We start from the raw sequence: 13,444 nt of genomic DNA on the forward strand, positions 1-13,444 counted from the left end.
CAAACAGATTTTTTTCTTTTTACCATTTGACCAGTTTCTGAAAGGCATTTTATTATTCTAAATTGACCATGACGCTTAGTGATCTCTCCCCTTTTCTACTGAGGAAAAAACAAAATAGCAGAATGAGTTTTAAAGGCTAGGAATATATGTCTATAGCACAGTATTTTACCTGAAAAAATAGCCCAGAAAATTTCATTTAAAATTTCTCTCAATAATGCCCATATGCAGGGACTGAAACAGATGAATCTGCCACTTAGTGGCTATAAAGCTTACTTGATATGCACAACTAAATATTTAAAATGTCTGTAGCTTTCTTAGGAAAATTAAGCTTAATTTAATTTGTTACATAAATTAGCTCAAAACAATTTGAACTGAAAATACAATGTCTACTGCTACATGAACATCAAATAAATATTTTATAATGTAATTACATTTTTTTTAAAATTATATAGCATAATGAGAGCTGTGTTTATGTAAAAGACAAGAAAATTTCTATACATTTAGTATTTAGTACATTTAGTATTATGCACTCACATTCTTTATTTGAAATTTTTCTGTTTAAGTACCCAGATATGAGTAAATTACTCAGATATTAACACTTTTAATTATTATCCCTGAGCTTTTCAACTTATGAAACCTGTTTATATTTATTACCTTAGCCAATGTCTTTTGAGTCACAAAATGGTTCTCAAACAGGTATAGTTCCTTCTCAGCTTGTGTATGCATTTCTCAATTTATAATAAAGACAAGAATGTAGTTTTAATTATGAGTGTTGACCCTTTGCTTTGATTTATAGAGGCTTTTTAAATTGCTTTCTACCATTTAGACAGAATTACTAAATATGGAGTTTGATTTTCCATGCAGTGTGCTCTGACTTTAACCAGTAGATGGAGCCAAGAATCCACAAACAACTTACCCGTCAGAACACAGCCAACACTTTGATAGGGGATACAGGCATGTGAGTATTACCTTATATTCTTGAACCATTCCGTTCTGGTTATCTTCGGGGGGTGGCTGCCAGGTGACCACAATTGCAGTGCCATTTCCATCGTTTTTAGTTACCGAAACACTCTGAGGCGGAGCACTGGGCGCTGTTCATTTGGAGAGAAGGATTGAATACATCAAATGCAACAGTGAGGGGTATTTTTATTTTATTTTATTTTTTTTTTAAGGAAAACTGGTTTCTGGGCTACACAAATATATTCATTTAGTCTCCAGCCTTCCTTAAGGGCAATTCTGCCCACTAGCTAAAATTATTATTACAATAATCAATGAAAATTACAAGGTAAGTGATGTTATCCTACAGCCAGGCTCCTAATTTCTGCCACAGTCTCTCTGTAAGACAGGAAAAGACACACAGGCCACCAGACTCTCTAAACTCAGATACCCACTACACGACACAGTCCTGAGCACTGAATTCCGTATTGGTCTCAAATCATCTCATCCAGAATCAACAGTTTTGGAAAATAAAGTATGTAAATTGACCCTAAATAGAATGTTAAACCTTAGTTGCTCTAGTGTGTAAAAAATAATGACTAATACAAAACTTGTTAAAATCAAGACTGAATTTTTTACTATTAACAGGTTTATATTTTGCATTTTAAATATTTTTCTAAAAACTGGATGCTTAGTTGATGCTTAGGATGAACGTAGTTAACCACCCAGAGAAATAAGCCAAAACTACACTGTATTTATAACAGGTAGGAAGAAAGAAGGCAAAAGGTATCACATCCTGCCAGAGGCACTAAAATCCCTGTTCTGATGCACCAGCCACCTTGCATACTCATTATGCCTGAGATACCAGTCAAGCTACAACAAAGGGAACAGCTATATGAACCTTCCCGTTTTAGCATGTGTTTGAGATGGAAATACATAATTTAGCTCACTATATTTGTTGCCCTCATTCATCTTTTCATTTTGTATTACTGATTGATCCAGATATAAAAGCTTTCTAAGAATGTGGTTTCCATTCCCTCAGCTATAGCACTTTGATGATTTCTGTGGTGTCTGCTATCTACTCAAGATAGTGATTAGTAAGTGCTTGAATCTGACAGAAGTCACTTGTGACCAGACCATGAACTCAGCAGGGAGGAGTGCACACTGCAATGAAGATAAAAAGCACATTTCCCATTGTCTGTTGATGGGGGGGTTTGCACATCCCTCTCTCTCTGTCTCTCACACATGGTTCTGAATATTTACTTCAATGTCACCAAACAATTCACATAATGATCAGTCCAACACACAGTCTCCTCTGCTGCAGATTGCTCTTCTCAAACAGCACGCACTTCAAACAAAATCAAATAATGAACATATCAGAGAAAAGCAGGCCAGGATACTACTTCAAAAAGGAAAGATGAAGACAGTCTGGCTCCTACTTGCCTTCTTCTAGGGTTTTTGCAAATTTCACTTCACTATCTGCTCCTTGAAACTCATTAAAAAAGGGGCGGGCCTTAATTTCATAGTTTACACCTTTCTTCAGCTCTGGAATGATAACGCTGTTTTTGGTTGGAGTCCTCACTTCAAAAATTAACCACTCTGACTCTCCATAGGATGCTGGTGTAGGCCGGTACAAGATTTTATATCCTTGAATATACTGGGATTGTTGGTCCACCTGGCGAAACAACAGAAAGACACACATTTAGAACATAGAATGGTTTGTTTAATAAGCAGGAATCGTGGATGTTGTCTGTGACTTTAGTCCTTGAACTATCCATTTATTTTATTCAAAAGAACACTGCTGAATGAGATACAGGCTCCTTGAATTACAGCAAACTACAGGTCTGATTCACAAGTGCATTAATCTGTTTGATGCTGTTAGAACTGCACAGGTTTTGGTAGATTTATGAAAGCATTAAAGGGGGATAGCAGAGTTGTATAATATACTCTAGGTCTGTGAAACGAACCACCTTTACATACACGGAGAATCTCGCCAGAATTGAAGGAACCCAGCATACATTCTGCCCACCCCAATCTGCTCTGCAGAACGGGGCAAGGGAGGTGGGCGAGGGCAGGGGAGCGATGGCTCTGCAGTGCGTGCTGATGAACACAGATCAAGCAGCAAGTCTGCCAGCTCTCCTGAAGTGTGGAAGCGTCCCAAAATTCATGAAATGAGCACTGCTTCCTGCCTGCTTCCTTCTGGAATCACCGATTTAAAAGGGCAGCCAATTGGCACTATCTACATTGTTCTGATGAGACTGGAGGCTGTCAAAGTACAGATTTGTCCAAGCACTTCCTCCACAATCACTGACTCAGCAGGAGGCTCCTCTGGTGGAGGAGAGGAGATGTTTTCAGAGTGTTCTGAAGAGGCTCACAAAAATCAATATGGTAATAAGGATGAGACTTGGTAAAACAGATCAAAATGATATTCAGCAGTCCCAAATGATTTGAGACTGAGGCCATTTTATATTGCATGTATGGAGAAATAGACCTTAAAGTAAATGATGACAGGATTCAATGTGTTTGGCTATAACTGCAACAGAAGGCTACTTTGCAGAAGTGATCTCTTGTGGAGCATTAACTACCAGTTTCAATTTCTGATGAATAAGGAAGTCCAAAAACAACAATAAAAAACTTGAAAAAGGTGCACCAGATTTTCCCTTTTTTCAAAAATCTCATACAATGGTATAATAAAAATGTTTGCTTGCTATTTTACTCCAAAAAACCAACATCTTTCATTTTTAATAATCACATAAAGAACGTGTGTGTTAGCTAAAACTGAGGTAATGCTTACTTTTGAAATTGCAAAGAAGCCACAGGCCACCCAAGAAACTGACAAAAATTGGCTGTCTGGAAAAGGTTGTTCTGTAAGTAAAGGTCAAACAAAATTGTGCTAGGAACCTCAAGGATGTTTTAATGTTATTAGTTAAAACAGGAGATTGCCTACTGCAGGTGGCCTTATTGCACGTGACAGCATAATTACACAGCTGATATTACCTTGCAGCACTGAGGAGCCCTGGTCATGTACCAGGACTCAGTTGGGCTAGGACTCTTCTACAAAGTCAAAACACCTTCGTTCTTGCTCAGAATGTTCTCTCACAGCATGACGGGGATTATACCCTGTGCTCTTCCTGCCAATATATTGACTTGTACAGATGGAGGACATCAACAGACCTCAAATCTTAGTCTCATTAGATTTATTCTTGCACTAGTATAAGTTTCCCCCATTTTTTTCTTCTCTCTGCATTCTGTTTTAAAGCTGGTCTTCTTTGAATTATATTTCCATTTCTCATTACTTGTTACTTATAGTTTCCCGTATTTTTCTCTCTCTTCACTTCTACCTTTTGGTTGCCAAATGTTTCCCATAGCAAGACATTTCTAACCTTTCCTTCACTGAGGCCCCATCCTTTTCTAAGCCTACTTGAATTGTTTTCATGTATGTTCTCATTTCCCTTGCTTCAGGACTTCTACAATGTTGTTTCCTCACTCTTCCATTTTCTCTACTATATTCGCCACGACCAACTTCCTGCTTCCTCCTGTCAGATCAACATCGACAGAACATCTCAAAATTGTTATTTTCGCATCTGCTCCATGTACTGTGTGTATTCATAGCACCATGGAAAGAAGAATACGTTCAGATGAGGCTCTACTAGTTTGTGTTTCCCAGTCTGTATGTAGGACAGAGGCAACAGTTTCAAAAAGAATTATGTAGTATTTCCCTCCACTGGAGTCTGACAGATGGGGAAGTTCCCATGCTATCTCATTAGGGGACTGATACACTTCCTACTGAAACCAGTGCAAAATCTTCAAATGATTTGACTTGTGAAAGTTTTGATCAGTCTGTTAGCTTCCAGAGGAGAACTTGAAAACTCTCACCATGTGATAAGCAGCTCTCTCTACAGAGGCAAGCAATGGTGAAAATGGGACAAAATTTAATGAAGTAGGAACACAACGTCCAAGCAGCACTCAAACCAAAGAAAAACAATTTCAGGTGTACAAACCACACACTTCTTAAAGTGTGACTCCACAGCACCCAGACAGTACAATTCATCAATGTATATAACCACCACCATGATACAGATTTTTACTTACAGTCCAATGAACTTCAATTGAGGAGGAAGAAAGGATAGTAGGGTTGTGCAGATGTAGTACCACATCACCTAGTTCTCTCTGGACCTGCTTGTGATCCACACCCTGACTTGTTGGTGGAACATCTGTAATAATTTAAGATTCCATTCTCACAATATATAATTGTTAAAATAAGCATATGTAAATACAAACGTATCAGAAAACATATGATGCTTTCCTCAGTGAAGCATATCCTAAGTAGTTCCCAATAATGTAAGAAAAATCTACATGAGTGTTGTCTTGCCCTTCTGACATTTGGTCTATTTAAAGCTAAAAGGATTGTTCATACACATGAAGCAGTAAATTCCTCTCAAAATATTCAATAGTACAAAGGAAACACATTTGCTACATGCAGAGCCCTTGAAAAGCTTATTCAACTGAAATTAAATGACTGTCCTAGACATATATAAAGTCTATAGGGCAGTCACTAATAGGGTGTCTAAAATATACATGTACTATGGACAGCGGAGGAACATAGTTTCTATATTGCTTTCACATGTCTTCCTTTGATCACTTCGTTTTAGCAACTACCATGCTGACAACAGTTAAAATCACAGACTGGGAGATACACAGAAAGTTCTTAGAGTGATTTCTTTTTCTTTTTCTATATATTTTTTTAATAGAATTCCAGATACAGGGTAATGCATTACATAACTTTTGCTCTAGCCTACTACTTTCTCTGTCTATCTGATCTTCTCTTGCAATTAGGTAAGATCAGAAAATCTTCAAGGGTTCTGTTCTAGGAAGACCTTAGTAATTTCCATACCTGTCTGCTCACAAGAAGGGCCAAGGAGACAGTACAAAGAAACCGTATATACATGTATATATATGTATATATATATATCCATCTACAACTACTCAAATATGTCATTGCAGGTGCGTAGACTATCTTGAAAGCTGAGGTTTGGATAGTGCTGTTTGTAAAGCATGTATGTATGTAAAGCATACTTTTTGCATGGTGGATATATTCTCAGTTTACCAACTTTTTACACCTTTCTTTCCAAAAATTTAGTTCTCCCATTTGGCAATACAAAGCCTTTGCTACTTTGCAGTCCTGCCATACAGTTGCCTCAAACATTTGCAAGATGATGAGATTTCTCTGATGTTAATAAAGCAAATTGAGGGTAGCATGCAGTCAGTAGGTGACAAATCCAGATTCTTAGCAAGGAATACTGATAAGCACAAACACACACAAACCAAAGAAATACCACTGATTCACCACTGTATCTACATGCAATATGTTCTGCCAAACGGTCCATTTATCAGAGCATTTCCCTCCCTTTATTGCTCTGAGAGCATTAAAGATAGAAATTTCTGTTTGGAGAGTTGCCTAAATCTCATCCTGCTTAGAATATTACAGGAAAGTCAGTTGAGTAATTAGTCATATTTTTGCTACTAGTCATAAAAGATGAGTCATCAAAAATATGATTAAAACTATTAATAGCCTCAATCTTTTGCACATGTGCTATAGAATGGTGTATATCATCTATCCTATGTTTTCTTGATTAGGCTCTGAAGTTTCCAAAACAGGGACTGAGAGAGAAAATACTAAAGCATGTTGTTATTTTGTCAATGTTAGTCAAGTCTAAAGGTTAAGGTAGGTGAGTTTCCTGATCTGCATATGAATTTTGAACAAGACAATACATACTTAGGAACAAAACTTAACTGGGAAATTTTTGAACTTACTAGCTCAAACTAAAAATTTGTATAAAGCTAACCTTCACAACATGGAAATGTTATTGGAAGAAGAGTGGAGCAGCTTTAAAGAACTTTACACTTTATTATGCTTCTTACTATTTATGAAAATTTTACCTGTTGGCCTTTAGCTTCGCTCTTAGGTTTTGCATGGTCTCAGATCTTCAGCTCTACTAGATCTCAGAAAACAGGTAAACTTTTTTGTACCACTATAAACCACTCAGTTCTGTGAGTGAACAGAATATTCTGCCTCATTTGCTGTTTATCAGTCAAGTCAGTGATCAGTTCATTTGGGACATTCAACCCTGATGCACATCTCATCTCTTCAAATGAAACTACACTGCATGAAAAATGGACTCATATAGAACATTGCTGCTTACCTGCATAACAACACGTTGCCCTTTGGGGAAGACCTAGAAACCTGTGTAACTCCTATTTTCTATGTGGTCATAACTCTGCTGTCTATATATCCAAGGAAATTGCTACCCATCAGGAGAAATGCATAATAACAATGGATAGCAATATGAAACTGCTTACTCCTCATGGGAGATGACAAAAACTTGCCTTCAGAACAAATGAAAACTTGCTAACAGAAAATGCTATGTTTTCTTTAAGGAACTTCCTTCCAAAAACAAGCATGTACTTACTTTTGCAAACAAAGGAACAAACATACAACACAGGCACTCTTAATAAACCCATGGGTCAAATTCTCCAATAAAACAGAAAAAAAAAAGGAAGATAATCTTTATCACTTTTTCTTTGGAAAAGTATATATCAATTTTCTTTCTATTTGCTCATAATCAAAGGAAAAATGCAGGCTATGTTGTAAAGCATTATTTCTTGTAAGTTATTGTAAGTGTCATTTATTTTTTATAGTGAACACACAGTTATTTTAAATTTTACATATCTGGATTAAGTCCATAGCTGGAGTCAGCAGATGACTCCTTAATTTGCTGTAATACAGCTCTGTCTTACACTTGACTGTCTGTAAATGTACCTTTTTCCTATTGTTTCACTTTCAACAGTAGCACTACTGCAATACTTCTAATACGATGCCAAAAGTTCTTCTTTACTGGCCCACAACACCTAATTCCTTCAAATTTAAAATTTGTATCTTTCTTAATGCAGCAGAAGACAAATCACATTGTGTGCTGTCTCTCTCCCTGTCTCATTCCTAAGCTTCATTTGATCCACTGGACATAATAACATTTCCATGGAATTTTAGGTTCTGTGTGATAACTTCAAAAATCAGAGATTACTTCTGTTGTTAACAAGAGCTATTCTGCAGGATGTAACTATCTTTGTTATATATATATCTTATATATACTAGGGTTCTCTTGGGGAGCACAGTATGCTGTCTAAGCAGCTTTTAGAGTCTATGTTATAGGGAAATGCAAGTATAAACAATCCATTTTACTACGCAGCATATATTACAGCCAGTATAGATAGACAGTTGAAAGCTAGTAAAATTTTTCCAAGTAACATTTCTCAGTTAACTTTGGACAGCTAAAATGTTCAGTATCTAAAGCTTACCTTGAGTTTTCACTGGATCAGATATTTGGCTTGGGTCACTTAGTCCATACGCATTAGCTGCCCTCACGAGGAATAGATAAATTGCATTAGGTTTTAGCCCTTTAACTGCAAAACTCTCTGTTTTCACATTTTCAGCTACAGTTTGCCAGGTGCTACCAGATGCATGGCTAAGGATAAAACACACACAACAGCAGGTTAGCACGTGCTTCTTTAACAATATATTACACATAAACATTAGTACAGCACGATCTTATGAGACTCGTATACCTGAAGGCCTCAATTATGTAAGAGGTTGGAGTTGCACCTGAATTCAAATTCGGTTGCCATGACAACGTTACTGTATTTCTACTGACATCTGTAACCTCAGGTTTTGAAGGAGCACTAGGAATCAAGTTTGGGTCAGTGGGTCTTGGTGGCTGCACTGGGACTCCAAATTCTAACAAAGGAGAGAAAAATGCTGAGTATAGACAGGACGAAGCTGTAAGCTAAATGCTGTTCACATCTTACCTGGCAATTTATGACAGAGTCGCATAACTACTACAATTCAATTTTTGAGTTCCTTTTACATATTTTCTCCATGCAGAGAAAACCTAATTGATTTACCTTGGACCTCTATGTAAGCACTCCACGTAGCTTCGCCACTTGGGGTGGAAGCAATGCAGGTGTACCGACCAGTGTCACCCAGCTGAGTGGGAAAAGAGAAGAATAAATATTTGAAACAATCAGGCACTCAGTGGGCTAGAAAAGTAATTACATCTCTGCATGTTTCCCCATGAATATGGATAAATGTATTAGACTGCAAAAAACTTTGAACCAGAAACTTCTTACATAAGAAGGCATGAAGTTAATGGCAATGTTTCTGAGCTTTCTTCAAAGAAGTGAAAATGCTACATATTCTAACTTCATGTTACCAATTTGGTAGCATTTATTCTTTACTCTGCAGAGTTCTTAAATAAATTGATAAAGAATTCAGATAACAGGACTCCTACGTAACCTTCTGCCTAAATGATGCCTAGGATTTGTCCGGACTGCAACATTAGAATGTCAACCTTCAAACAAAGCTTAAATATTTCACAGGGCCTTATATATCTTGGGTTCTCTGTACTAGTAAATGTTTCACTCTAAGGCAGATCCAAAAAAAGGACCTACATATGCAATTCTCACCCAGTTCTGAATGCTGATTTACATGTCCATACATGACTTAATCACATTTCAAAGGAGGGTTTCTGTTTGTTTGTTTTGCAAATACATTGCGCCCTACCGTATTGGGTTTATGTGGCAAGGTTGTTCTCGTGGGGAGACTGCAGGGGTGGCCTCAGTGAGCAGGTACCAACAGCTGCCCCATGTCAGATCAGAACCAGCTCCAGCTGGCTCCAAAAGGCACCTGCTACTGGCCAGAGCTGAGCCGGGGAGTGACATTGGTTGGGTATCTGAGATCATGTTTAAAAAGGGAAAAACTGCTGAGAGACTAGCTGTGTGAAAGAAGTGAGAAAACTGTGCAGAGGCTCCCAGTGGAACAGGTTGTCCCCCTGCAGCCCATAGGCCCCACATGGAGCAGATCTCCACACTGCAGCCCGTGGAGGAGCCCCTGGTGGAGCAGGTGGATGTGGCCTGGAGGAGGCTGCAGCCCATGGAGAGACCCCACAGGAGCAGGGGGTCTGGAACCCACAGTATGGAGCCATGCGGGAGCAGTTCTTAGAGTGCTGCTGCCTGTGGGAAGCCCCCGCAGACTCAGTTCAGGAAGGACGGCATCCCGTGGGACGGACCCCACGTGGAGCAGGGACAGAGAGTGACTGTGAAGGAGCAGTGGAAATGAAGTGTGAGGGACTGACCGCAGCCCCCATTCCCCACTCCCCTGCACCGCTTGGGGGAAGGAGGCAGAAGAGGGTGGATGGGGGAGCAGGTGTTTCTAGTTTGTTTTGAGTTTCTCACTGTTCCAGTATGCTAGTGATAAGCAATGGATTTTATTAATCTCCCTACACTAAGTCTGTTTTGCCCATGACAGTAATTGGTGAGCAATCTCCCTGTCCTTATCTCAACCCTTGAGCCTTTTCCATTGTCTTGAGGAGGGGGAAGTGAGAGCGCAGTTGTGGTGGAGTTCAGCAGCCCATCAGGCTAAAACCACCACACATACTGAGCTCCCAGCCTCAGCAGATGAGATGAATGGAAGCACTCAGAAATCAGAGATTGAAAATCTCAGCCAGTGAAACTTGTAATCGGTAACACAGGAAGTCTAGGGAACACACTGAAGTCATGTATTTGGCCTAATTTTAAGCATTACTAAATTTCAAACCACAGAAAATATAACAGGGAATCGTCAGTGTGCTGGAACCTAACATCATTTTAAAACACTGTACATTTTGCTAGGTGTGACTGGTAATATTGACCAAGAACTTGTTACAATTCCCTAAGGAAGCCATGGACTTCTCAGGTGTTTAACTATTTGAAGGTATGTTTATACTGTCAAGTAAATATATTTAAGAGTTATTTTGAAAAAGCTGTGTACTTAACTCTTATTATTGCAGCATGCTGAACAAGGATTTTCTTTATAAGCATTTGAAATAATTAGATCATTTTTATATATTAGTGATGAAGTCCAAATATTTTAAATTCATTTTACTAAAATATGAGTTTTCCTTCCCCCTTCATGTTTTAAATACCAAATAATCCCCCTCGTTAATACTTCTTAATAGCATTTTTGCATATGAAGCAATGTTCTCTGTGATACACAAGCCAAGGTGCAAAGCTTAAAGAATGAACTATCTGAAAGCATGACATATCAAATAATTTAATACAATTATTTATCATTTTATTCATTCTAAATGTAGGATTGCGTACATCAAAAGAGCTCTGAGGAGAAAAAGTGAAACAAACAACAGGAAAGACCCAACACAAAAAACAGTTTGCTAGTTCAAACTACCTTAGCATATCTGATCTGCAATGCTCCAGTTTCCAACTGCTTGATGCGAGAGTCCTGGGTAGTGATCAGTATCCCATCCTTTTTCCAGAGAATAGTGGGTGTTAAAGTGCCTGTAGCCACACAGTTCAGTACTAAAGTACCATCTACAGCTACAGTCTGATTCACAGGACCCTGTCGAATGACAGGGGGAGGCCGGTCTGCAATCACTGCCAGAAGAAACAACAGGAAATAGATTTCTGTGACTGGAAGCAATTTTCTAATCATCTAAGGAACAGCAGTTGCTTGAGGCTTTGAAACAAACTAAAGATAATTAAACAAGTAATTAAAGTCAGAGGAATGCATTATTCAGGGAAGGGTGCATCATAATGATGCACAACTACAAAATTTTAAAACAATATACAATACATTAATTTCAGAAAGGAAATAAGCATTATTTATTACATATCGATATCTGGTAGACATTCTCTAATTCCAATGTCTTTATAAAGTGATAGCAAAATGATAAAGCACTTTGCAAATTATTTGCAAAGGCACAGTTTTCACCTTGTTCATCTTTTACCATGTAGAAGGCCTGTAAAACAGAACTCATACTTCCTCTATTCAAAGACAGAGAAGAAGGAAGAAGACAGGCATGGAATAACCTGGTAAATAAGTAAGTTTGTTTCTTTTGTTGTTGTTGTTTGTTTGTTTGTTTTTTCAAAATGTTGTTTTAACTCATCAATTTATCTTTGTGCTGTTTCCTAACCGGGAGATGCTTATGATTAGGCTAAACATAACGCTAATGAATAGCACCATTTCAGAACTTTTCAGCTACAAATTATTTTCCAGTAGTTTCTAACGAATTAATCTGTCAATACTAGTTCAAAGTCACAAGGAGAATCCCACAGTGTGTTTGCATCAGTTCTAACGCACGTTGCACACAATGAAAATGAACTGGTATTGATGAGTTATTTACTAACTATGCATAGAAAGGTATACAGCAATCTCAGTATTCACAGAAAAAAAAATAATGATTTTCTACACATTTTTATCATTATCCAATGGATAATCAAGAAAACAGGTAAAAACTATCTAGTTGTGGTTTTTTGTGACCCCCTCCTACCTCTATCATCTAACATGACATAGACTATTAATCTGAAAATAGCCACAACTTTAAATGACCTTAACTCTGATTAACAGTTAAAATCTGGTCTGGTAGCTGAAATATAAACCTGAAGTTCTAGTAGTTTGGGATCATCACATAGTTTTGGATTGCTTTTTGTAACAATAGACATGATGTTATCACTGTTTTTTCTGGCTAAATTCCATCTCCTGTAATTTCATTTGCATGTTCAAATGACACTCGATGTTTTCAATTGCTTAATTTATCCTATGCTTCTTGTTCCAACCTGTTGTAATGTACTGCATGGCACTGTTAGGCCATTTGTATCTTTCTCATCAGAGTCAGCCAAACTAAGTTCACCTATAGTTTGCATTTAACTTTGACAAGCTTCTAAAGAAGCTTGCAACTTGCAACTGTATGAGGCTCTACAATAAAGTTTGGACATAATTTTCCAAGTGATTTTCTGAGTAACATCTTCTGTTTGGACTTGATAGTTATGCTTTGCTTTACCATTACTTAATACTATTTAATGCTAAGCAATTTACAAATTGTTTACTAACAATCAGTTACAGTAGCATGTTGATATGCCAAAAGTAAAAAATGTATTAAAATAATGCACACCAGAAATAGTATGGATATGCTGCTATTCAGTATTGAACTGCATAAATTTCACAGTATCTTTGCCCCATCTAATGCTCCCAGTAATCACCTTGCTGACTGATTTGTGTTCTACAGCTTAAGTCTAATTCCATTGAAATCCATGGTAAACATAAGTGCCACTGAAGCCGGTGGCAGAACTTCTATTACTTTTAGTAATATGAGGGTATCATTCTACATATCCTGTCTTTACTTTAGTAGAAGTGAAAAATAAATAAATAATAAATATTCAAAGACATCATACGTAATAATTATCCACTAGATCAATCCAGAACATATGGTCATAGTAAAGCAAATTTGCTTAAATTAATTTGATTTTTTCTAAGTTCAGATGGCTTAGGTCATTAAGATAAAAAACCTCTTAAGGTATTTGGCTTGATTTTATTATTAAAATTTCTTTTTCACTTTGCCATGATCTTCTCCACAGTGGAAAAGGAATGAAAGTGGCTTAAGAAACATTGTCTGCCTGGTCT

The 13,444-nt window shown here is 37.5% G+C and overlaps 1 protein-coding gene across 1 annotated transcript in view; it reads right to left on the minus strand.

The window, feature by feature from the left end:
• Positions 1–13,444, minus strand: part of ROBO1 (roundabout guidance receptor 1) — a gene marked incomplete at both ends in the record, with an annotated part of 540,132 nt that overhangs the window by 53,828 nt on the left and 472,860 nt on the right. Inside the window, 7 exons of the mRNA XM_084291939.1 lie at positions 970–1,091; positions 2,380–2,611; positions 5,029–5,150; positions 8,293–8,459; positions 8,560–8,728; positions 8,896–8,977; positions 11,213–11,418. Coding sequence (XP_084148065.1) covers positions 970–1,091; positions 2,380–2,611; positions 5,029–5,150; positions 8,293–8,459; positions 8,560–8,728; positions 8,896–8,977; positions 11,213–11,418 — 1,100 coding nt within the window. The remainder of the gene's footprint in view (positions 1–969; positions 1,092–2,379; positions 2,612–5,028; positions 5,151–8,292; positions 8,460–8,559; positions 8,729–8,895; positions 8,978–11,212; positions 11,419–13,444) is intronic.

Source organism: Netta rufina, assembly GCF_964035555.1.
Source record: "Netta rufina genome assembly, chromosome: 1".
In the NCBI taxonomy this organism is placed as follows: Eukaryota; Metazoa; Chordata; class Aves; order Anseriformes; family Anatidae; genus Netta; species Netta rufina.